Raw genomic sequence first — 26,609 nt, 5'->3', positions numbered from 1 at the left:
AACTGAACTTTTCTGCATTCTTGTACTTGTTCAACACAGGGACACAGGCAGCACTGACATCAGCAGCCCGACGAGCAAGTATTCGAGTTTGGACAGAAGGAGCAGGTGAGATGGAAACGCCACAGCAATGTGGGATATATTTCCCCCCAAAATGGGTCATACTTTTGTATCACACGATCTAATATTTATAATCCCACCAAATTTAACACTTTGATCTTTGGAATTAATGTTAATAAATGGACACAATAAGAAGTCTTACAACACCAGGTTAAAGTCCAACAGGTTTGTTTTGAATCACTAGCTTTCGGAGCACAGCTCCTTCTTCAGGAACCTGGGGCAGGATTCACCGACCCCCTGCCGGGCTGGAAAATCACCGTGGGACGGCGTGAATCCCGTCCCGTCGCCGGCTGCCAGATTTTCCACCGCTGGTTTTACGGCGGGGGCGGGAATCGCGTTGCGCCGGTCGGGGGCCGTTGGTAGTGCCCCCCCCCCCCGGCGATTCTCTGCTCCGTGATGGGCCGATGGCCGCCCGTTTTTGGCCAGTCCCGCCAGCGTAAATCAAACAAGGTCCTGGCTCCCCGGGGGGGGGGGGGGGGTTCAGCTGCGAGTCGCTCCTAAGTGGCTGGTGCCATGGAAACGTAGCAACAGAGAGACAGGAGATGACCATTCGGCCCATCGATCCTGCTCTGCCATTCAATTAGATCATGAAAGACCATCGACCTCAATTTACTGATTTCAGTCTTGATCATTGAGCTTCCACAGCACTCTGGAATCGGGAATTCCAACAATTCCCAACCTTCTGAATAAGGAAATCCCTCCTCATCTCCCTCGTAAATGGCCCTTATTCTGAGATGATGTCCCCTGGTTTTAGACTCACCAGTCAGCAGAAATATCTCAACTACATCCATCCTGTCTCGCCCTGTATGAATTTAATACGTTTCTATGAAATCATCCCTTGTTCTTTTAAATTTTAGAGAACACAGACCCATTTTCCTCAAACTCTACTCATACCATAATCACGCTTCCCAGGGATTAAGCTGGTGAACCTTCATTGCATTCCCTCCATGGCAAGGATTCCTTCCTTCGATAAGGAGACCAAAACTGTGCTCATCACTATTGTGTCACTCGAAAAGTTTATTGACTTTGTCCTCCTGGGCTTGTTTTCATGTTCTCCTTAAGTACTGTCTCATGTTACTTTAATATGGCTATCAATCCATTAAAAATTAATGGTTCAACAATCACATAGTTCAGAAAGAATTTAATGGAAATATATCAAGAAGTGAACTAAAAGTTAAGAGATTCTGGAACATCAAGTCGGGTTGTTTTAATTCACTTTCTGTACCTGTGACCTCTAATATTATTTTTAGAAGCTTTTGCCTTCTTCCAGTCAATTAACAAAGAAAAAAAACTTACTGAGTATAATGACCTCCAATTAGCATTATTGGTTGGCCAATTGGAGTATGAGCTCCCTCAATGATAGCTCATTGAGGGGGCCCAAATAAGCACCTGTGTAGGCTTTGTGATCCAGTCTTAAGTTGACTGGAATGCAAGCAGCACTGTTTGGAGCTGCTCTTGTATATAATTATTGGCAATAAATATTGGTGTGGTGACGGAACTCCTGCCTCCTGTGGATTATTACACTGAGAGTAATTTTGACTTTGAACAATAGGGTGAAACAAAAAATATTGGATCACTCGCCCATTATGCATCTCTCCCACTTTTAATCTTCAATAATCATTAGTGACCTAATCCATTGAGCAAAAGTAATTAATTATTCTCTTCTGATGTAATTAATTCTTGCCCATGGTTGCATAATAGCTCACAGGTCACTAAGTCCATGGACACTAGTTTGAAAGCCTATGATGTAATACTAAGGCAGGAGATTAATTAAAGGGCCTTATCAAGTAACAAGTGATTAAAATTGAATACATGAAAAAAATTATAATGATTAAATTAGCAATAATAAGGAATTATTACCTTCTGTTGCTATTAAGGCTCATCTGTTGCCTGGTCAAAACCTGTGTCAAAGCATTTTCCACTTATTAAAGTAGGTTTAGTTGAAAGTCACACTGAAGTCGATACTGGGCTCAGTGCTTGTGCTACAACCCTTAAGATACATAAGTGACTGTAGGAGGCCTTGTGGCGCAGTGTTAGCCCCCCTAACACTAGACCAGAAGCGCTGGGTTTGCGTCCAACCTCAAGAGTTGTTGGCCAAGGAAGGAGCATTCAATGCGGTTCAATGGGCTGATAACTAGCTCTGAAATCCTTCCCCCACTATTCCCCCAAAGGATAAAAAGCAGTACATGTGCGTGACGATATTGGGATGCGTGGTGTAGTGGTATTGTCACTGGATTAGTGATCCAGACACCCAGGTTCTGGGACCCAGGCTCAAATCCCATCAGATGGTGAATTCAATAAAAATCATGAACTAAAAATCTAATGATGACCATGAAACCATTGTTGTAGAAACCCATTTGGTTGACCAATGTGCTTTAGGGAAGGAAATCTGCCATTCATACCTGGTCTCTCAGTGACCCCTGCCCCTCCCACAGCCCTTCCAAATCTCCATAACCTCCTCCAGCCCCTACAACCCACCCCAACTCTGTAACCTCCTCCAGCCCACTACACCTCTCCCCATCTCAGTGACCTCCTCCAGCCCACTACACCTCTCCCCAGCTCAGTGACCTCCTCCAGCCTCCTGCAGGCCTCCCTATCATTGTAACCTCCTCCAGTCTCCATAACCCTACTTATCTCTGTAACCTTCTCCAATCCCCTACGTGCCTTCTCATCTCTGCAAACTCCTCAAGTCTCTACAACCCTCCCTATCTCTGTAACCTGCACCCTCTACAATGCTCTCCAAATCAGCAGTGCTTAGCACTGCTGCCTCACAGCGTCAGGGACCCAGGTTCAGCTCCCACCTTGGGTGACTGTGTGGAGTTTGCACTTTTTCCACGTGTCTGCGTGGGTTTCCTCCAGGTGCTCTGATTTCCTCCCACAGTCCAAAGATGTTCAGGCTAGGTGGATTGTCCATGATAAATTGCCCCTTAATGTCAAAAGATGTCGCCGAACAGGTGCCATAGTGTGGTGACTAGGGGGTTTTCACAGTAACTGCATTGCAGTATTAATGTAAGCCTACTTGTGACACTAATAAAAATTATTATATATTATTATTAAGATGTGCAGGTTAGCTGGATTGTCCATAATAAATTGCCATTTAGTGTCCAACGGTGTACAGGTTAGCCGGGGTGCCAGGGTTACGGGGATAGGGCGGGGAGTGGGCTTAGGTAGGGTGCTCTTTCAGAGGGTCAGTGCAGACCCGATGGGCTGGATGGCCTCCTTTTGCACTGCAGGAATTCTATGATTTTCTGATTCTACAATCCTTAATGCACTGATGTCACAATGCCAGTAACATGGGCTGTATTATAAAGGTCTTTACTCCAAGATTCCACTAGAGGGTGCTGCCTTCTGCTGTCTCATGATAAGTGAATTTTACGGATTTAATTTTACATTTTCAACCAAGCTTGCCTGCAAATAGCATCAGTAGGTTAAATTATTTGTCCTGCAGCTTTCTTTATGATTTAGAAGATTTCTTCATTACCCAACTAACTAGCTGTGTGCTTTCCAGCCCTAACCTCCAGGCTTTCGAAGCTTTCTGATGCGATTAAAATTATTTTATTTGAAAAGTGATTAAGCATAATTATTCTCAATATAAATAAAAGATTTAATTAATAGATAATCCTAATATTAAACTGATGTGTAGCTCTCGGACGATCGATCGATTTACTGATTTGAGTTGAGGGCAATTATATCAGATGTCCACCATCTACATGACACAAATCAGGACTGTGATGGAATACACTCCACTAGCCTGGGTGAGTGCAGCTCCAACAATGCTCAAGAAGCTTGACACCATCCAGGACAAAGCAGCCCGCTTGATTGCTCCTCCTTCCACAAACATTGAAACCCTCCACCACCGACGAACATGGCAGCCGTGTATTCCATCTACAAGTTGCGCTGCAGTAACTTACCAATGTTCCTTAGACAGCATCTTCCAAACCCACGACCACTACCTTTTAGAAGGACACAATTGTTCACAATTTACATTGATGATTTGGAGTTGGGGACCAAGGGCAATGTGTCCAAGTTTGCAGATGACACTAAGATGAGTGGTAAAGCGAAAAGTGCAGAGGATACTGGAAGTCTGCAGAGGGATTTGGATAGGTTAAGTGAATGGGCTCGGGTCTGGCAGATGGAATACAATGTTGACAAATGTGAGGTTATCCATTTTGGTAGGAATAACAGCAAACGGGATTATTATTTAAACGATAAAATATTAAAGCATGCCGCTGTTCAGAGAGACTTGGGTGTGCTAGTGCATGAGTCACAGAAGGTTGGTTTACAAGTGCAACAGGTGATTAAGAAGGCAAATGGAATTTTGTCCTTCATTGCTAGAGGGATGGAGTTTAAGACTAGGGAGGTTATGTTGCAATTGTATAAGGTGTTAGTGCGGCCACACCTGGAGTATTGTGTTCAGTTTTGGTCTCCTTACTTGAGAAAGGACGTACTGGCGCTGGAGGGTGTGCAGAGGAGATTCACTAGGTTAATCCCAGAGCTGAAGGGGTTGGATTATGAGGAGAGGTTGAGTAGACTGGGACTGTACTTGTTGGAATTTAGAAGGATGAGGGGGGATCTTATAGAAACATTTAAAATTATGAAGGGAATAGATAGGATAGATGCGGGCAGGTTGTTTCCACCGGCGGGTGACAGCAGAACTAGGGGGCATAGCCTCAAAATAAGGGGAAGTAGATTTAGGACTGAGTTAAGGAGGAACCTCTTCACCCAAAGGGTTGTGAATCTATGGAATTCCTTGCCCAGTGAAGCAGTTGAGGCTCCTTCATTACATGTTTTTAAGGTAAAGATAGATAGTTTTTTGAAGAATAAAGGAATTAAGGGTTATGGTGTTCGGGCCGGAAAGTGGAGCTGAGTCCACAAAAGATCAGCCATGATCTAATTGAATGGCGGAGCAGGCTCGAGGGGCCAGATGGCCTACTCCTGCTCCTAGTTCTTATGTTCTTATGTTCTTATGTTCTAAGAGGAGCAGATACCTGGGAACCGCACGACCGCTCCGAGTCACTCAACACCTTGCCTTTCCTTCACTGTTACTGGGAGAAAATCTTTGAAATCCCTCCCTAATCGCACAGTAGGTGTACCTACACCTGAAAGACTGCAGTAGTTCAAGAAAGCAATTCACCACCACCTTCTGAAGGGCAACAAATGCTGGCCTAACCAGCGCTGCCCACATCCCATAAATGAATAAAAAATATTTCTCATTGAATGGGCAGAGCAGCTAAAATGGGCCAAACGGCTGGTTATGGTCTTATGTTCTTAACCGCTGCCATTTTAAATTTTATATCTTTGATGCATGATCAATCACTACTGAAGCGAGATTGTAGTCCAATTGAAGGCTTTAATGAACAAATAGTTACCCCAGCAGCTCCGGTACAGAATGACTGCTGTGGGTGAAACACAGACCCTTATGCTCTGCCTGCTGGGCGGAACCAGCAAGCAGGTTCTACCACTCATACTACAGTATAAGGTACATCCCACCTAGGTACCGCAATACCCCTAATATAGCCTACCACAATCGTTTAATCTGATTTCATCAGATTTGCAAGATTGTGAATTGAGCATTTGATAAAATGATCTCAAGTGATTTGGGCTGATCATTACCCACACTCTTTCTAACCATAAGCTATGTTTTTGCAACCAGCACTTCAAATGAATTATTTAAATTATGCTTTAATGATTGAAATCAATAGAATTGCTAACAAACTGTGACCTGAAAGCCTGTTTCTTTTTCAGGACCAGTTCATACAAAGGAGATGATGTGCCAACGATGTGAGTGTTTAATTCTTATCTAATTACACATAAGTTAAAAGAATTTGAATAGGATTTTACAGGGTTGAGGGCGGGGGGGTCTCACACAACAGACAACTAATGGCGGTCACAGCATTAGTTGACTTGATACATACTCCCCTGTGCTAGCCTACACCTCCCCCGCCCCCTCGGACAACACCCACCTGAGGAGGAAGTTCATCCACTGAAAGCTCTTGGCCCATCAAATGACCAGCAGATCTTTGTTCCCTGCAGCGCCACTGGGAGCAGTGGCCACCACTGGGATTGCAGCCAGTCCTGGAGAAGTGTTCATCAATGGAGCCTGTGGGTGGTGGTGTGCTGGGGTGGCTGGCGAAGGGAGGAGAACCGTGGTGCAGGAAGACTTTGATGGGAGGGTTTGGAATTCTGATGGGCTTAGGGGGGGCTGTAAAGGATGTACCCATTTGTCACAAGCTGTGGCCAGGGCACTGTCCAGCCAACCCTGACTAACTTGGGGACACAAAGTCGCCGAGCCCCTTGGCATGTTCATCCCATTTACCCAGAGCATTCAGCAGCGGCTGTGAGAAGGTCCTCATTGAGGAACTCTTGGACTCTAATATTTCAGTGGCATCTCCTGCTTCTGCCACATGGGCACTGCCAAGAGCAGGGCCTGAAGGGGGAGGAGGGCCCTGAAGGAGGGGCCTGAAGGGGGAGGGGGGCTTTAGCAGCCCGATAACAGGTATCGAGGGGATGCCTGATGACAGCGAGAAGTGGGGGGTTGTGCTGTCGTGTTATTCTGAGATCGAGCCTTCCTTTTTAATGTGCGGCCTGATCTCTGAGAACCAACCCTTGCTGGCATGTTTGGATCGCATACATCACATTTACAGCAGGGATCACCCATGGCTCCAATGTAAATAATGCAAGCGTGGGAACACTCTGCTGGGATTCACATTTGAACAGCTGGCACGATTCGCACCGATTTTCACACCCGACATGACAATTGGCCAATTATTCGGGAGAATTCCACCCTATGAATTTGTTCACATGACCTCCTATTGTTTATCCTGCATCCTGCTTTGTTAGCATCATTGGGCTTGCAGATGTAGCCAATGGTACTCTCACCAAGGTATTAATTTATATATTAAAATTAGCAAAGCGATATTCTCTCCAACGCATAATAAACTTTTATTGGAACATAAGAACAGAAGTAGGCCATTCAACCCCTCGAGCCTGGTCCGCCAGTCAATTAGATCACAGCTGACTTCATTTACTGGCATTATCATTGACCCATATCCCTTGGTAACATCATCTAACAAGAATCTATTGATCTCAGTATTGGGAGATTCAATTGACCTCGCATCCTCAAACATTTGGGGGAGAACGTTTTCGATTTCTACTACTCCTGTGTGAGGAAATGCTTCCTGATTTCATTCGGGAATCTAATGTTAAGATTAGGCCTACATTGTTGTGGATAAGGAAATGCTCTTAAATGATTCATTTCCCGAGCCAATATTTGCTGATTTTAAGCTTTGCCGAGCACATTTTGAAAAATTGAATATTTTTTGTTTTGCAAATGCGTCTTCTCTAACTTCAATTCTGTTGCAGGACCATAATTACATCTGAACCAAAGTCAGAGAGTCCAACCAGCAAGGGGTAAGGTTTTCAGCTGAAATTGTGGCTAACTTCTCGATTGGCGCGGTAATCTTGGTGGTTTTTTTTTTGGTGCGCGTGCCTTAAAGGTAAACCCAAATCATGTCAACTCTTTGCATTAACAAACGCTGGCACACTATTCAATATTTTCTGCATGATATTTCAGCAGTCACCAAGACTTGGGGAATTACCCCTGTATTTGTAATTTGGAGTCAGAATATTTAGTGCCTGGGGCTAACCTACCCAGGCGGAAAATACATTTGGGACCAGTATTCTTACGTCCCTGTTTTATTGTTTTTATCCCTTCCGGAAAACTTGAACTTGTTTTATACCATATTCCAAAGATCGCTTTGTTTTTTTCTTCTTTCTCAGCTTACAGAGCAGGCCCAGTCCTGATGGTCAAGTAACAACACAGGAAAAATCCCCTACAAAGTAAGCATCAAGTTCTGTTTCAGTTTGTTTCATGAAACTAGATACGCTTAAATTTTTGTTTATCTGGACTTTGAACTTGAATCCCTTGTGCAAATGAAGCTTTAGGGCAGTGCTTGGATGTTTTTGCAGGAAGGGTTTATTTTGCAGTATTGTACTCGCACATTGTCCACCATAGGGCCCCCATTTTAAGTGTCCTCGCATTGTTTCTCCAATAAGTATCCCTTGAGAACATGGGTGATGCCTTAACCCACCGCTCCACCAACTAAAGTCGTGACCGTCTTTATTATTCTGAGATAGCGACCTGTCAACTTGTGAAGTGTAAAATTCCAAAAATATTGTAATTGTGGTCCAAACATTTTTACTGGCCTCTGGCAAAGCTCTTGCCTAGGGCAGAAACATCCAGTTGTGTTGTGTATGCATGTTTGTTCCTAGTTGGAACAAGGTCACTTTAAGAGCCTGATCATGTGACACATTGACAAAATTATTGGCCACTCGTGTGGGCAAATGGGCTGTCTATCCTAACAGCCTGTAGAGTAAACACACTTCCAATAAAGCTCTTGTTTGTTCACACCTTCGTGGTCTGCAAGCCTACTCTTTAAAAATACCACAAATTGCTTTGGCTTCATGGAGCACAGAGGTCTGTTTCATCAAGGCCTTGCTGCAAAAGTAGTAATCCACCTTCCACTGGTTTTTACATCCCTCAAAGATCTGACACAAATTTCAGTGTTTTGATTTAGGATTAGAATAGAATCTACAGTGCAGAAGGAGCCCCCCCCCCCCCCCCCCCCCCCGGGCTCATCGAGTCTGCATCGACCCCCGGAAAGAGCACCCCACCCTTTTTGGAAACTAAGGACAATATATCATGGCCAATCCACCTGACCTGCACATCTTTGGACTGTGGGTGGAAACCGGAGCACCCAGAGGAAACCCACGCAGACACGGGGAGAACGTGCAGACTCCGCACAGACAGTGGCCCAAGCCGGGAATCGAACCTGGGACCCTGGAGCTGTGAAGCAACTGCGCTAATCACTGTGCTACCGTGCTGCCCCTTGATCCACAGACGTGCCCAGAAGAACTCTTTGCAAATCCCTCAGCCTATGAAGTACAAACAGGACAAAGTAGCGAGTGACTGTCTGGGATTAAGTGACCAAGGTTGGGGGAACTGCATGTTGACCAGAGGCCACAGTTTGGAGACCCCTACATTGTTACCTAGCCTCTGGTTTTATACCTTTAGAGTCCTTCTATGCCATGAATCTCAGGTGAAGAGAGCTGCTAAATGATGCACCCTGAGCTCTGATAATTCCGCCATCTAAAAGTGCTACTGCGATGTGTGTGCCAATGGCCTGAAGCAGCGGCCCGTGCCTCCGTGAAGAAAAACAAGGGCTGCATTTTGCGTGCCCCCCTGAGGAATGGTTTTGACAGGGGAGGGTGGGTATGTAAATTAGGGCGACTGCACACCTACCATTTACCTCTGAACCCGCATAATACAAGGGGCTGGCTGGGTGGGTTCCGAAATCAGCAGGGCCGCCCTTTGCGGATTGGTGGGCAGCTCCCCACAGATTGAATCCCCCTTTTCTTCCTACCCCCCTGTTACATCACTGCCACCCCTCCCCGTCCCTCTCCCTAACCTTCCCATACCCTCGCTGCCCAAGACCCTGGATTTATTTGGCTCCAGGATCCACTGGGCCTTCTTCCTTCTGCTGGGAGTCCTGGCAGTGCCTGGTAACCTGCCCCTGGTACTCTTGTGACTGATGGAACTGCCAGCCGATCAGATTGACTGGAAGCCCCGTGATGGTGCGACCTCTGCCCCATAGAGGAGTGGAAGTCCCACATTGCCCCTAATCAGCCTGCCTGTAAGCGAGTTTTGGCTGCAGGATAGGCTGGCCTGAAATGGGTCAGCTCCACGCCAACTTTGCTTCTCTTAACCCTCTCTTCCCTACCACCCTCACCCCGTTTACATAGAACATAGAACACTACAGCGCAGTACGGGCCCTTCGGCCCTCGATGTTGCGCCGACCTGTGAAACCATCTGAAGCCTATCTGACCTATGTATTATAATGTAAAGGTACTCAGCAGAGCAAGGGCTAACGTGGGACTGGAGAGTGGCACAGGCCACAGTGTGATGTATGTAGTCACACGGTTTGAGAGCAGTCTGTAAGAACACTCTGTAACGAGTTAACCTGCATGGTGGAAGCAACTCCGGGCATGATCATACTTGGAACTGTAGAGCTGTAAATAGTTAAAGCCTATCAAGAAAGATGTTTATGTTTCAACGCACAAGCCTCAAGATCTCATCAATGAGACACCACCACAGCAACATAAATGACCCATAGTATGGCATTTAGTATCAAATTTATATTTTAAATTTTAAATAGAGTAGCTGCAGACAATTATGATCTCTGTCTTTGAATCTATGCTTATAGGGTTAAAACAGTGACATTATGATATTTTCCATTAACAGGCCAATTCTGAAATGGGGTAGCCAGAAAGATGAAAGTCCTGAAACTCGCTACGAGCCAAAGACTTCAACACTGGAACGAAATAAACCAAAGTGAGGAGATAGATAGCTTTTAGATATTGTTTGTCTTATGCTATATAGACTGATTGATAACGTAATCACTGCATGGTTACTGGAAAAGCATCTAATGTGTTAATAACAGAGAACAACATGGTGCTTTCTTCAAGCATAATCCCTGTGGGGATTATGATGTGGCGATGCCGGCGTTGGACTGGGGTGAGCACAGTAAGAAGTCTTACAACACCAGGTTAAAGTCCAACAGGTTTGTTTCGAATCACTAGTTTTTGGAGCGCAGTTCCTTTATCAGGTGATCCTGTGGGGATTAGACTAGGAAAACAGGAAAATACTGACTTAAAGGAAAAGCAACTTCTATAAGGATACTTATTATTTTAAATAATCCCCCCAATGACTGTGCGTGCGTGCATGCATGAGTGTGCGTGCACACGTGTGTGTGTGCATGTGCGCGCATAAATATTTCCCAGCCCAACCAAGTGTACCGGTTTCAGATACTCCTCCTTCCAGACTGCTCTGGTAAGGTCATGTTTTGGGTGGAGCTGCAGATGTCCCTGACCCATTATCACCATTGGCATTTATTTCAGAATGTGAAGCTAATTGATCTGCGACTGCTTGTCCGCTCTGCATGCAAATGCAAACTCTGTAAATTGCCACTGTTATGATCGCAAGATAGGTAATTGTGAATCAGGAAAAGGAATCTCCCCTCTCTCTTCACTGAGAGGAATTATCCTGGCCAATGCTCTTGCTGGGCTGAGCTGCTTATTGGATGAATTCATGGGGCTGAGATTTTGGGCCTTGCTGATGTTGGGACAGAGGCGGAGAAAGCCTGAAAAATACCAAGGCAAAGCGGCTTGCTACTTTCCTGTCCCTATTCCGGCCATTGGCCATTTTGGTTGATATATGTTCAGGGCCCAGGAAGGCTGCCAGCGCTCAGGTGTTAGGCACATAATTAGGCTCATTGAGAGCCTTGTTGAGCAGGGATGAAATTTCCTGATGGGGCATGGGGTAGTGGTGGTGGAAGGGGCATGGTGCGGGGGGAGGTGGTGATGGGGTAAATCACCTGCCTTGAGGTAGTCACCCTGTGGCAAGTTGGAGTGCCAGAACTTCTGGCAAGCATACCAGCTGTCCCTAGATGCCTGGATGGGGATAGAGTCAAAGGCCTCCTTATAAAAGGGCAAGGGCCTTCCCCTTCCCACACCTCCCTCCCCCACCTTCCCACAATAGTAGCCTGCTTCTTCCAATATTTTTATAATTAAAGTTTTTAACAAATGGTTGGGAGAACCCCCTTCTTGTTTAGTACTTGCCATGGACTGCAGGCGGATACCCTCGCGAACTTCCTCACCAACCTTAATTGGACAGGAAACCCATTTCCATGCTATTTAAGGGCACAGCTCTGTACAACTCTTGGCCGTAATTTGCCGGCCTTGTCGCACCTGACTTGGTGTCGGGACAAGACTGTTGAATCGCACAAAGGGCTTCTCGCGGGATGTACGATGCTTGAAACACCTTGCGAGATTTAATGGAGTCTCGCGAGATGTCGTGCTCTGGATCGCGTGCTCACTGGGCGGGGTCCAGATCAGCATATTTAAATGAATCATTAGGCCCAGTTAAATATGCATTTGCAGGATTGTAATGGCGCCTGAGATCTAACGGCCGTGCCTGGAAGACCTCGCCAAGGCGCCGCTTAGTACCGGTTCCCACAAATGTGGATCAGTGGTAATGGCACCTGGGGGGTGACAGGGAGTCTCCCAGGCCATTAGAGACAGGGCAGGGTGGCATTCTGGCACGCTCTCTGGCACCTTGGCACCTCCAGGCTGGAAGGAGTACTGCCAGAATGCCAGGGAGGCAATGCCAGGGTGCCCGGGTGTCGGGGATTGGGCTGGAGGGACCTTACCAGGTAGAGCGGGATTGAGGGGGTGTTCCCAGGGGCCTCTCAAAGGTGGAGGGGGGGGGGGGGTGAAAATTGGGAGGGGGGTGGGGGAGTGCTAAAAAAGGGGGGGATGGAAGATCGGGGCAGCCGGACAAAGTAGCGCCCTAATCTGCGAGGAACCTTTCCTTCTGGGGTCCCGGCACTGGAGCCATTGAGAAACACCCCGTTAACTGCGCCTAAAACCAGACATAGGCTTCTTCCGGTCAGACCGCACCCCTTGACTTTGTTCATTTCCCAAATGAGGCGAGTTGGGAAGTCCCAAAAACGTTCACGAAAACCCGTTCCTGTCTCTGTGGGGAAGAATTCAGTCCGTGGAGACAGCTGAAAATGAAATGAAATGAAAATCGCTTATTGTCACGAGTAGGCTTCAATAAAGTTACTGTGAAAAGCCCCTAGTCACCACATTCCGGCGCCTGTCCGGGGAGGCTGGTACGGGAATCGAACCGTGCTGCTGGCCTGCTTGGTCTGCTTTAAAAGCCAGCGATTTAGCTTGGTGAGCTAAACCAGCCCCTGGAGCAGCTGGAGCAACAGCTGGAGTAAGACTGACATTGACATCTTTAAGACTGACATTGACTTCTTTGAGACTGCCATTGACTTATATTAAGACTGATATTGACTTGTACTAAGATGACATTGACTTGTATTAAGTGCCAGGACTGTAGCTATAACCCAATCTCCTCTCCTGTTTAAAGAACACCAACTAAGACTGAATCTGAAAGTCTGATTGATTTGACACCTCCCCCTGAGAGGAAAAGCAAGGGGTAAGTTCTGCATTCCCCTACACTGTTGCTAACATTTTCGTGGTGGGTTATTATCACCGCTACGCTTGACAGCTTCACATGTTTGCTCAGGCCCGGACTTTGGCGCTTTCCTCTATCAGTTATTTTGTAGATCTCTGAACATATTACCCATATATCCTGCTTTTAATGTCAGTCGCCCAATATTGCTGAATGAAAGAGATATGCTGTCAAAGCTTTTCTTCTTGCACTCAGGAAAAATGCAAGAATGCCAAATTTCAAAAGGAGCGGTAGTTTATACTGCATTAGGGAAAGGGTGCTGAGACGTTGGCAAGTCAACTCTGATTGATGGAGATGTTGACATAGGGAATGCACCAGGAATATATTGTTGCCCATGCTTTTGTTTAATTCAAAAAGTATGCAATGCCTGGAGATGTTCTTCCTGTTTGCATCTGCTCTGATGAGTGCAAGATCAAAAGCTTTGAAGGCATTTCTCTTTCACAGCAACATTCAAGCAACTAATGGCCCAATACTTGTTTAATGTTATGTCCTACTGTACATAGTGTTACTTCCTCCAGTCTACAATTTCCTCTCCCGTTCTCTCCTAAAAGTATTTCCTGTTGAAATTGTCATGGTTCCATGGGCACTGCCCCTGAGTGTCAACTGAGTGTCAACTCTTCATGTGCAAACAGTATGAGCTGGCCAACAGTTCACCATGGGCAAGTTAACTAAACATCAGCATAAGATCATCCAATCTACCGAGGTCATTGGGTTCCTGTTTAGGACGGTCATCAGCTCTGTTTCAGAAGGCAAATAAGATACTAGTTTAAAATAAATAATTTACGAGATTGGCCAGCATTTATTGTCCCCCAGTTGCCCTTCATTTGTGGTGGTGAGCTGCCAACTTGAACCATTGCAAGTCCTAATCTGTAGGTACACCCACGGTGCAGTTTTGTTTGTAACGGTTGAATACAGACTAGTTATGCAAACCAGGACGGACGGTTTCCTGCCCTAAATGGTCATTACACTTTTAATTCTAGGTGTTTTTTAATCGAATTTAAATTCCACCACCTGCTGTGAAAAATACTTATATTCTTGTGGATTAAACAACTCATTAAATCAGCCTACAAAAACACTCTGGGGGTGGGAGGTCACTGGGAACACTTAAAATTGACGCCCAAATATACATTGTGTGAATGTGGCTGGAAAACAACATTTTTTTTCTGTTTTCAGATCCAATTTTCTATCTAATTTTGGAAGCAAAAGTTTAATTGATCTTTCACTCACTCCGGAGAAAACGAATACAAAGTAAGATAGCTCGTCTGGCTAACAGGGTGGAAAGTGTCATTGAATGTTGTATATTGACAACATTTTACATTTTCATGTTTTTGGGACTCGTCCTTGAGAGCTTTCAGAATTCGTCCCATTTCTCCGACACCTTGCCCCAAATGTCGCTGACGCATTTAATTAAATAACCCTGGTGAAGAGAAAATGTTTCTGTATTTTCTTTACCACGACCCTGCTCCAGGCTAACAATTAACCCCCCCCCTAATGATGTTGCTAATGTTAGGAGGATGCTCATAAAGGCCCCCCCAATTCTGCTGATAGTAAAACTTAACAGCAGCTGATTAATGAATGATGACTCCCCACCGGAGTTTTAGTTTACGTCTCTCTATCGGTTGAATGTATGTGGAGTCGTCCACAGCAGCAGATATTTGTTGACACATCCATGCATCGCTCCTAGGATTTCTAAACCGATTGTGTAAATCAGCCATTTCCAGCATGGCCATGGGGGTCTGTTAATCTACTCTCACTTCCCACATGAGTCTTGCTTTGCTGACTCCTTGATCTGCTGCTGAATTGTTGAGTGAATTTTCCAGTTAAAGGAATCTTCTTGAAACCTAGCGCTGCCTTGGGCAAGTGATCTTCAGTTAGTGAAGAAAACCAAAATCCATTCTGATCTCCCATAAAATAAAGCATTCTGCGTCCAGCCATAGCTTTGTCAGTACAGAACTCTCTGAAGTTCAGTTGATTTTACCTGAATCCAGAATTTATTTTAGCATACCTCCACACACACACACACACACACACACACTCTTTTTTCCGTTGTGGGAATAGTGGAGAAATGGTGGGAGGATTATCAGCGCGTTTGGCAGAACATACATAATAACAATTGGATTTACAAAAGGAGGGACAGATTACAAATGCTGGCAAGGTATGGGAAACGTCTTGAAAACACTGGTTAGCCCTCTGTTGGATTACAGGAGCACCACACTTTAGAGGCGGTGGCACAGCGTTATTGTCACTGGACTACTAAACCAGAGACCCAAAGTATTGCCCTGAGAACCCAAGTTCAAATCCCACCACCTGCCGAAGGTGAAATTTGAATTCAATAAATATCTGGAATTAAGAAGTTTAATAATGACCGTGAAACCATTGTCAATGGTCGTTAAAAACCCATCTGGTTCACTAATGTCCTCAAGGGAAGAAAAATCTGCCAACCTTACCCGGTCTGGTCTACACGTGACTCCAGATCCACAGCATGGTAGTAGACTCTTAACATCCCCCTCAAGGACAATTAGCGATGGGCAGTAAATGCAGGTCCAGCCAGCGACACCCACATCCCATGAACGAATTAAGGAAAAAAAAACACTTTAGAGAGCATGTCAAGCTTTTGAGAGAGTGCAGAGGAGAATGATATCAGAGATGACGGGTCTCAGCTGTTCGGAGAGGTTGGAGAAACTGGGATTATCCTCGTTAGGGCAGAAAAGGTTAAGGTGAGTTGTGGATGTGTTGTGCAAAATTATAACAAACTTTGATAAGATTAAATAGAAGAAATGGTTTGCATTGGCAAGAGGTCCGATTACCAGAGGGGATAGATCTAAGTTAATTGTCACCAAAAATAAAATGGAGGGTGGGGGAATGAAGATACCCTTTTTATTCCTTAAATGTATTGTCTGGAAAGGTGGTGGAAGCAGATTGAAGGGCAACTTTCAAAAGGGAATTGGGTAAAAAAAAGGTGGGGGAGAGGGACTAACATGAGAGCCTGCACATTTTTGGGTTGTGGGGACGAAACCCACGCAGACACGGGGAGAATGTGCAAACTCCACACAGACAGTGACCCAGAGCCGGGATCGAACTGGGACCTCGGCGCCATGAGGCCACAGTGCTAACTCACTGCGCCACCATGCTGCCCTAATGATTCTATTCTATGACTACATGACAAGCACGTCACTGAATTTTATGAGGCGGAAAGTATCTTGAGGAATTTCTGCAAAAATGCAAGGTCTCTTTTTCCTTTGTAAGGTAGTATAAGACTGTCTGAGCATTACAGTAATGTTGGAATTGTGGCTTTTGCCAATTCTGCTCTTGTTTAAGAAGCCCGGTTACCACTCCAACGACTCCAGTCAGAACTTCAAGTCTGATCGAACTGTCACCATCCATGCCAGCCAAATCTAAGAGGTAAGTTCAGAAGTGCCCTTCGTACAGCTGACATTTTGGAGTTGGATCAGGTTGGTTGGCACCACTTCAGAGTCCCTCAAATGCATGCTTAAATTATTGGTGCTCTGCCACTCTTTGTTGGCACAGTTCCCCCCCCCCCCCAATATGATGATCTGCTGGTGACAAACAAACAAAGAACAAAGAAAAGTACAGCAGTTTTGTTTTAGGCTGAATGTGAGGCAGTATTTGCTCCTGAATCATGCATCACAGTTCACCTGGGAATGGTTAATCAGATACCCCGCTGACAAGTGCCAGACTCTTGACAATATTGTCTACCTGTTTGTGGGCAGGTGTATCATTAGCACATGAGTATTAGGGTACTGAGAGTAATTAAATTCAAAACAAATAATTACTTTTTAAAAATCGATGTTCTCTGCAGTAAAGTCTTTGAAACGGTCTTTCATGATATCTTTTTACCAGAAACAGTGGTGCCTGGGACAATGCCAGCTATTCCAAAACAATCCTTGATCCAACTTCGAAGAAGCTCAGTTATTACATAATACAAACGTGTTCTTTCATACAATTAATTCTGCCCGAAGAAAGCAACCATTTGCATTATTCCTGATATGGCGAGGATATCACTTGAGTGATCAGCCTCCCAGATTACCACCCATGTAAAAATAATCTCCCCGTGATCCTAGATCAATCTTGTGGTCCTCCTCAGCAATGGATCTTCAGTCAGTCATTTGGAGCAGGTAAAGTTGTGCAGTGAGGGGTGCTCTAACAGGCGAAGGATGGAGAAAAATAAAAGTAAAGCATGAATTTTTGAATGTCACTTAAGTATTTAAGTGCAATATTTGAAAAAAAACTATATCTTTTATAGGAGTAATACTGAATGGGATAAACCCAGCCAGCACACCTCTACAAGCTCAAAATCAACATTCAACCCAAAGAACTCCAGGTATTGTGACAGCAACTTCAACACAGTAGTGTTGAGTGTGAATCGGTGTAAATATTTCTCCCAACGTGGGAGCAGTTTCCAAGATTGGATGGGTTGAATGGACTTGGGCTTTGTGAACCAATTGATGCAACCTTTGAAGCTCTGAGCCAAGTGATGGCATCATAGGTTCATAGAATTGTTCTGACGCAGAAGGAGGCCATTTGGCCCATCATGTCGGCCCCGGCTCTCCAAATGAGTATTATGGCCGACCTTTTCACCATGTCCCTGCACATTGTTTTTTTTTTTAAATTTAGATTAGCCAATTATTTTTTCCAATTAAGGGGCAATTTTAGCGTGGCCAATCCACCTACTCTGCACATTTTTGGGTCGTGGGGGCGAAACCCACGCAGACACGGGGAGAACGTGCAAACTCCACACGGACAGTGACCCAGAGCCGGGATCGAACCTGGGACCTCAGCGCCGTGAGGCGGTTGTGCTAACCACTAGGCCACCGTGCTGCCCTATCCCTGCACATTGTTGCCTCAATTGAACCTGTCTCCACCACACTTCTGGGCAGTGCATTCCAGACCCGAGCCACCCGCTGGGTGAAAATGTTTTTTTTCTCGCATCGCATTTGCTTCCTTTGCAAATCACCTTAAGTCTGTGCCCTATCGCCTCCCATATCAGCCTCCCCGAACAGGCGCCAGAATGTGGCGACTAGGAGCTTTTCACAATAACTTCACTGAAGCCTACTTGTGACAATAACGATTATTATTATCATTATTATTATTATTATCGTTCTTGTTCCCAAGAGGAGCAAAGATGTACCTGAGAGTCAAGGGGGTTGGGATGGAATTAGTTGAGCCAGCCGGCTTGGCCTTCTATTGTGAAGATCCAAATGTAGCGAGCATGGGCATGCTGTGGTGTAATATTGTGTTGCATAGCAGGGGCTGGAGTGACTGTAAGAATGGGATGAAATCATCCATATTAAGCCACTGTGCCTTTCAGTGGGCAGCGCTTAACACTAGCCTTATTCTTCCCTTGATAAGGGCAACAATGTCGTCTGAGACGATGCCTGTTTTGGTTCTCACTGATGTCTGCACATTTGTCATTGACTGATGCTCAGATGTAGTAACCCTGGCCTGTTTCTTATCTGAGACCTTAAAGACCAGCTGAAATAAAGGGACGATCATCACGCTCTCCTAAGCAGTCGGCTTTCAGTTAGTTGAGAACTGACCAACGGATGCAGCGTGACTGGGGCACTTCGAGATGGGAGGGACGGTGAAAAATAAATGTAAATCCTTAATTTTTAGAAATCATTCCACTTTGCAGTGTGGTATTTGAAACATATTTTTCTTTTTCACATGCTTAGTGAAGACTGGGATGAACTCAACTCCAGCCCCACAACAAGCACAAAATCAAGCTTCAACTCACGAAACCCGAGGTACTGCGATAAATGACAATGTTCCTTAGTTAGTTCCTGCTAAGGCAATTTGCAGGTTGTAACGAAATTGCATGTACTTATCAAGATTGCAACGGAAAGGGTTCAGGACATTTTATTGTTCATAGGTTTGGGAATTTTCTGAACATTGGCAGATTCTCCGTCAGCGGGAACCTTCCCTTCCCCGGCAATGCACTCACGCCCTCGGGTTTCCCGAAGGCGCGGGGGTGGCCACAATGGGAAACCCCATTGGCCGGCTGCCGGGACAGAAGATCCCTCTGCCGGCAGGGGCACGCCGTGCCATAAAACGGGTCTGGCGGGACGGAGAATCCCGCCCTTTATGTTTTACATTTGTGTTTTCTGATTTATCTCCCCTCTTTCCTGAAAGTTGCTGACAGCAGTTCCACGGTGAGTGGGACTCCTTCACTTCCTTGCTCAAGTGACTGGGCAGTGAGTGAGCGACAGGTTGGAGGATTTCCCTTCTTCAGCTCAGAGCTAACGGCTCAGAGTGGGAGCCGTGGTTGATTTCCCAGCGCTAGCCCAAGTTTAACCAATTGTATTGTTCTGTCCATGTCATTTGCTGAGTCGACAGTACAGTTTCCACCTTGACCTTGTCCATGAGCTTTGTAGGCCAGAGAAAACCATTGGCTGAATTTTACAGCCCCTCCTGCCGGTGGAATGTTTTGGTCCCACCGAAGTCAAAGGTCATCTGAGCGACTTGCTGTATTTTCCTGGCCCGCCATGATGGGGCCGTCAAATTCTGCCCATGTTTCAAAGGCTGTCTTAAAGCCAAACCAAAAGCTGCAACCTTTCATGGTCCCAACCTGGGTCCTTCCTCCATTTGTCAAGAGGCGTATCCTCCTGATTCCAGATGGAGCTGCCATATCCCAAGAGACCTGGGTTATCTTTTATGCCAAATACTTCTTTCCCTGAAAAGCTCATCATCTTTTTTTCATTTCAAAGCTAAGATCATCAAAGACTCAGATTCCCAATTTATTTTTAGTCAACAACCACTTGCACTTAACTAGCCTCTTTAAAATACAAACAAGAAGCTTTTCTTGTCTTTTGTACAGGAGTCTGAGTCGGTGTAATGGTTGCACTAGATATGGGAGTAGTATTCAAGGTTTGATGAATTGGATGGACCTGGCCAGTTGCCTGGCCAGTCCATCCAATACATCAAATGTAAGACAGGCTGCTGGTTGACTGTCCCCTTTTATCAAAACCTCAACAGATACTTTGGGGCCATAGCGAGGAAATATGTCACCAAGGAAAGGGGAACTGGTTCAATCTGTCACTCTAGCCTCATACTGTGAAGTTCCTGAAACTCAAGAATAGAGAACATGAAAATTGAAGATGTAGAATTGCAATGGTGGGGGTGAGACTGTCGCAAAGGGTCTACATAACCCTTTTTAAATCACTACGCTTTACAGTAGGATGTTTTATATTTGCTTTCCCTTTTGAACAGCAACAATGAGGACTGGGACAATACCAACACCACCACGAGCACAAAAACCTATGATCCAAAATCAAGAAGCTCCAGGTATTGCACAATACAGCCACGAGATTCACGTGAAACAATATTGAATTAATTTAGTTCAGTTGTTGGGAACACATGGTGAAATGTTGGGAAAGATATCGCTCCACACTTTTCTGTAAGATTGTCTTCAGTAAAAATGGGAATGAGAAAAGAATGGGTGGCACGGTAGCACAGTGGTTAGCAGCGCCAGGATCCCAGGTTCAATTCCCGGCTTGGGCTCACTGTCTGTGCGGAGTCTGCACGTTCTCCCCGTGTCTGCGTGGGTTTTCTCCGGGTGCTCCGGTTTCCTCCCACTGTCCAAAGATGTTCAGTTAGGTGGATTGGCCATGATAAAGTGCCCCTTAGTGTCCAAAAGGTTAGGTGGGGTTACTGGGTTATGGGGACAGGGTGGGGGCGTGGGCGTGCTTTTTCCAAGGGCCCGTGCAGACTTGATGGGCCAAATGGCCTCCTTCTGCACTGTAAATTCTATGATTCTATGTAAGACAGGCTGCTGGTTGACTGTCACCTTTTATCAAAATGCACAAATTAAAAAAAACCTTTGTTCCCTTTCCAAATGTTTATCTCATCCTCTGAAGGTGTTTACTTTTAATGGAGTATAACATGGTTTCTGGAGGTCTAGGGGTGCAGTGGTAGTGTCCTTAACTGTGGGCCAGAAGGTTTGGGTTCAAACCACTGCAGTACTTTGTCCAGCATAACCATGGGCTAATCCAATGGACGTCCATGGTCATCAATGCCCTCTTTGGGGCATGAAATCTTGAAGGAGGAATGGCATTTCCTGGGCATTAGCATTGCTTCAGTTCTTGATCTGGGGGATCATTTTCTGAATTGAAGCGTCTAGACTGAGTGTCAGCAGGCAGTTTGGTCATGCAGAGGACTTCAAGGCAAGAGTAACATTGTCCTCAAAACATGTCCACACATGGTCATTGTTCACCAGAAGTCACTGGCTAATACAGTGGAATATGAGCGAATTCAGATTACGAACTCTGGGCGATCTCTTCCGCCCCTCTTGGCAAGATGTTGGGCAATCTTAGGCCTTACCTGACTCCCCTGGCTGAGATTTTGTGATTATTTTTAAAGTTAGTCTTCTCCATGAACTGTGGTGGGGGGAAAGAAATAAACATTGTTTAGGCTCCTTTTCAGTTGTGGCGAGTCATGAGGATTGCGAGAAATTGGTCCTCGGGCTTCATCTAAATAATGGCGGCCGGCTTCCGGGACCTCTCAGTCCCAAAGGCAGCTCACCCAGTGAAGGAACCAAAACTTTGGCCAGCTCTCATGAGCCATGTCTATCTGATCACAAACACCCCAAAGGTTACCAGCTTTGGACCCTTCTGGAATTCACAAGGTCAGTGAGGAGCCAATTATTTATAGCGGACAGGTGGACCCAAGCACTACCATGGGCACGTATACAATACTCTCCTTCCTCGTGTACCCGGAAGACCCAGTGCCCGGCCATCATTTGGGGTGAGGTCACCCCAGCCTCACCCAATCATATTCTCTCAGCTTCCAGGCTAGGAGGGGGTAATCAGAATTTCCGTTTTCCATTACCAAGTCTTTCTTCGCAAGACTTTCCTGGTCTACTCTTTTGTGCCCATTGGCTCTTAATCTTCTAAAAAGTACATGTCAGCCTACAGATTCAATGCCATTGTAGACCTCAAGAGGCATGTTTGTTCTTTATTCTTTCCGGTCCAATTAAGGGAAGCGTCAGAAGGCTCTTTAGTCGTGCCTGAACGGAGAATTGTAAAAATTGTATTTTTGTAGTTTATGCGACATTATAATTATTGAAATGCACTTTGTCTCTCTTTAATAGGAAGGGTGGAAACTGGGAGATTACCAGCCCTACTACCACTACAATCACAAAATCATCTCCCGATTCCATTTTGAAAAGCACCAGGTATTGCTTCGCTCCATAAAGGATTTGTTGCCTGTCATATTTGTCTTCAAATCGCTATTCAGTGAATGTCTCAAGTAGGTTGAAGCACAATGCCTAATGGCGGTAGAACAATTATCTGTCTGACAAAAAGAACACAGTAAAACAAGCAGGAACCGGGAGACAATCGGGGCTCAAGGGAAGTGCGGAGATCTTTGCAAAATGTCTTTTTTATGGTGGAAGGTTAACCATTTGATGCCCAGAAAAAGATCTTGCTGGAACAGGTTTCAGAAACCCCATCACTGAGGCATTTCATTCTTTAAAGTAACCCATTCTAACACCGTAGAAATGATTTTAACAACAAAAGTAATAAAATGTCATATCAGTGAGGAGCAATAAAACAATACTCTAAAAATCACCGTGAAACAAATGACACAGGGTTGTGCTGCCACTAAAATTTGCGGTGCAAATTTACACTCGTTCATAACCAACATTAATGTTTTGCAGGGGAGTGGAGTGTTGCTATTAAGCAGCAGAGCTTTCTTGGAATTGGTGCAAAAGATTGTGGGTAAAGCAATGTAAAAATGGGGGTGAGTGCCTTTTGCACCGAAAATCAGGACTCACAACGTTGTTGCAGCACAAAGTATCAGAAAAGTGCAGGCAAATTGTATAAACAAAATGAGAGAACATATCAGTAATTGGGCTTTTCATCTTAGGTCCTCGACCGAGTATGCTCAGCCCAAAGATGAACCTTCAGACTACAAGTCACCGACCTCTTACAACAAATCAAGCAAGACCTTCAGGTACTTACAGTGCATATCTATCAACATTTCATTGGGGCTCAGCTACAACCAATCATGGTCAACAATGAACCAATTAGCATGTACTTCAAGGACATCAAGTTAAAGATTGATTTTAAAAAGTGTAAAATCTGTATAGAGCTGTATTGTAATTTGGTGGTAGCACAGAGAGAAGGCCCGAATTTTCGTGGCGTGAGGCCGTTTAAGAAAGTATGTGGGACCTGATTCCGGGGATCCTCTCATTCCTAGTGCCAGCAATTTTTGCTGGTGCAGGATTAAGGTACAGGCTCACTCCAGACCTGGTTAGCTCCATTGCGGGGATAGACATCTATTATTCTCCCACAGTGGGAGTTGGGCCAGTTTTTGGAAGACTCATGGTTCACGACCCCTCCAAGGAGTTGTGAACCATTGTCTGGATTTGGGAACTTTTTGAAAGATAAGTTTAAAAAGTATTTACCTATGCCCCTTTCATGCCTCAGTGGACCCCATGCCAACCCCATGCGATGTCCAAGCCCTCCATAACCCCTCCAGAGCCTCCATGTCACTTCCATGACATCCATAAACCTTGCATGCCCACGCATCCAGTACGCACTATGTATCAACGACCCATATAACAATACCAAGTGTCAAAATGCTGAGGAATAAAACACCCATTCATAAATATGCTTTGAAGAAAACTGAATTTGTTACAGCCCTATAGCAGTAACAAAAGCTTAACTCACTTCATACCTCTTAATCCTGTCCAAACAAACATATAGACATTGACAAAAGAGATCACAGAAAGAATAACATATTGGAACCTCATAACAATGTCAATCAAAAGTAGACATTCAAATTTGTTTTGTCCAAACAGACCACTGCTGAGCTAAAGCACTTGTTAATCACATCTGGGGGTAATTTTAACTTTATTCTAATTTTTAATGTTGTAACTCTATTATACGCCCTGTTATTCTGATTTGTTCCATTTCACACAATTGGCTGATGCTTGCCTTACCCCTCAGAGTCTTGGTAAATCCTTTAACAGTTCATATGTGGAACACAGCGACACTTCATTGATTTATAGTGGATGTGTTCAGTGAGATATATATATGCAGTTAGCGCAAAAAACTCTACATGGATGTTTGTCTGTTTCAGCTCTAATTCACGTAATGATCAAAACCCAGACACAGAACCTGAGCCGTATAATTCTCGATCATCCTACAAGGAAAACAGGTATTTATATCAACCCGCATCTACTGTTTCTCTTGTCCTCTCTGTCCATTCTGGAGACTTTTTAACCAATATAGCCCATCCTTTCTGATGGAGCAATGCTTTCCTGCTGAGTCAGCAGACTGCAGTTGGAGTGGTGAAGACCTCATTGCCCCTGAGCTACAGAGAAGCCCTGCTTCTTGTAAAGACATGGGCCTGGATTGCCCATTGAGAGTGTGCCCGGCTACTGCTGCTAGCGAGGGCGGAGAATTTGACGCTCCGCCAAATAGCCTATTCACTGCAGTGGGTCCGGAGAACCCCAGAGCCGTGAACGAATGACAAGTCCTGTTCATGATCAGCTTTCTTCCCTGCATGAAGGAGTAATCTGATGACACTCACTGGTTCGATCCACACATGAAGAATGGCCGCTGGATTGCCAATATGACCCATAAAGTGCTTTGTTTCTTACCTGTTCAACCCACTTTTTTTCTTGAAGGCATTAGAATCCAATTAATATCTTATCAGTGGCAGAATATGTAAAATAAATTAAGGGCTCAATTGTCCAAAATTTTGTGAATACTCTTTATTCAAAGCTGACATCATGTTCAGCAGGCTGTTTTTTCCTTTGGAGAAAAATGTTATAATGTTGCTAATGAGGTGCTTCATAAAATAGGTTCCCACAATAGCATGTAAGGTGCAGAAATGTCTTGACGTTGGTTATCATTTTACCACTACTGGTGTTCAGATCACTTAAGTGTACCGAGGAGGGCATGGTGCAGAAAGCAATGCGCTTTGGACCATTCACGTGTCTTAGTGCAGATGGAAATTCTTCATGTCTGTATGGTTTTGCTAATGTGAAGGTACAAAGGTAATGTTACGATCCCAGCTAATGTTACCACTGGACAGTCAAGTCCCAGAATGGAACCCTGGCTCAATCGACCATAACTTTTATTTTTTTGCTTAAAGATGTAGATGAACAGAGTCACAGGACTGCCAACTGAATTTTAACAAAAGAATAAAACTTTTATTCAACAAGAAAAGATTAACTATAATGCATTATTCAGTCACCCCACCTATATCATTACACATGTACACAGATTTGAAAAGATAACACCAGTTACATAAATGTATCTTATACTTGAATGTTCTCAGTAAGTACACAGGCCATGTAAGCCAAGAGGCCAACTGTGGTCAGACACACCACATTCTGTGACAAAGTGACAGATGCTGCCCACTATAACTTCTGGTCTCACTGGAACTCTCACTTCCACACGAGTGTTTCCAAACTCCACTCTCGGAAAACCACGCCTTAGAAACTTCTCCCAAATAATGCTTTCTATCAGATATCTTCACCAAGGATTCACTTCCAGGACTTCAATCTCTCCTTTCAATATTCCTCTGCCCTAGATAGCCATGTACATTCATGCTTCTACTTAATCTCTCAGGTACTCATTTATGCCAACTGCTTCACAGGCTGTTTGAGACATTGCCACACTTTTGATTTATCTCAGATGTCTGGCTTCTTTCTTTAAATTTGGGTCTTGCAGCTGTCTCTTCAACTCAGAGCACTCTCTCTGCTTTTTGCTTAGCTTCACCCAACAGGACCATGTTCAACTTCTTGTTCTTTTTTCCTTCACCTTTACAGTATTCCAGAGACATCATTTGTGACCCAACTCCTTGAAAATCGCTTATTGTCACAAGTGGGCTTCAATGAAGTTACTGTGAAAAGCCCCTAGTCGCCACATTCCGGCACTTGTTCGGGGAGGCCGATACGGGAATTGAACCCGCGCTGCTGGACTTGTTCTGCTTCACAAGCCAGCTGTTTAGCCCACTGTGCTAAACCAGCCTTGGTTTCTGGACCTTCTTTTATCCTTTTGGGAAATTTGCTTTTTGAAGCTCTCTGATCCGGTCCAGCTAATTCTGGATCCAGCTTAAACCTAAAACCCTGTCTAACCTAAGGTAGCCTGTGATTGCGAAACAACAGCCTAGTCCTTCTTTAAACGCTATTTGTTTTCACATCGTAAACTATCTAATCACAATGCAGGCACAGTTTAAAATGGGCAAAACTCACAGACGTGCAGGCACCTTTGCTTAACATGAAGCTAACTAACATTTTAACCATTTCTTATGCATAAACACAAAACTAAACTTACTTAAAGCATTACCTTGTTTCTATTACGCACAAATACAAATCCAGATGATTTAAGGCTGTTTCTGTTTCCTGACAGTAAACCATACC

At 44.8% G+C, this 26,609-nt stretch overlaps 1 protein-coding gene across 6 annotated transcripts in view; it reads left to right on the top strand.

Annotated features, from left to right (window-relative positions):
- The window catches only part of scel (sciellin), an 82,529-nt gene that overhangs the window by 44,868 nt on the left and 11,052 nt on the right, over positions 1–26,609 (top strand). For 5 of the 6 annotated variants that reach the window (XM_038817977.1, XM_038817974.1, XM_038817975.1 and 2 more), the window contains 14 exons: positions 40–105; positions 5,863–5,898; positions 7,480–7,527; positions 7,897–7,956; positions 10,418–10,507; positions 13,112–13,180; positions 14,390–14,464; positions 16,535–16,618; positions 17,481–17,558; positions 18,910–18,981; positions 20,444–20,518; positions 22,323–22,406; positions 23,099–23,185; positions 24,317–24,394. In XM_038817977.1, the coding sequence (XP_038673905.1) occupies positions 40–105; positions 5,863–5,898; positions 7,480–7,527; positions 7,897–7,956; positions 10,418–10,507; positions 13,112–13,180; positions 14,390–14,464; positions 16,535–16,618; positions 17,481–17,558; positions 18,910–18,981; positions 20,444–20,518; positions 22,323–22,406; positions 23,099–23,185; positions 24,317–24,394 (1,002 nt within the window). The remainder of the gene's footprint in view (positions 1–39; positions 106–5,862; positions 5,899–7,479; positions 7,528–7,896; positions 7,957–10,417; positions 10,508–13,111; positions 13,181–14,389; positions 14,465–16,534; positions 16,619–17,480; positions 17,559–18,909; positions 18,982–20,443; positions 20,519–22,322; positions 22,407–23,098; positions 23,186–24,316; positions 24,395–26,609) is intronic. The other variant, XM_038817978.1, reaches the window with a different exon arrangement.

Source organism: Scyliorhinus canicula, chromosome 14 (assembly GCF_902713615.1).
Source record: "Scyliorhinus canicula chromosome 14, sScyCan1.1, whole genome shotgun sequence".
Lineage (NCBI taxonomy): Eukaryota > Metazoa > Chordata > Chondrichthyes > Carcharhiniformes > Scyliorhinidae > Scyliorhinus > Scyliorhinus canicula.
This window is presented reverse-complemented; position numbering and strand designations above follow the sequence as displayed.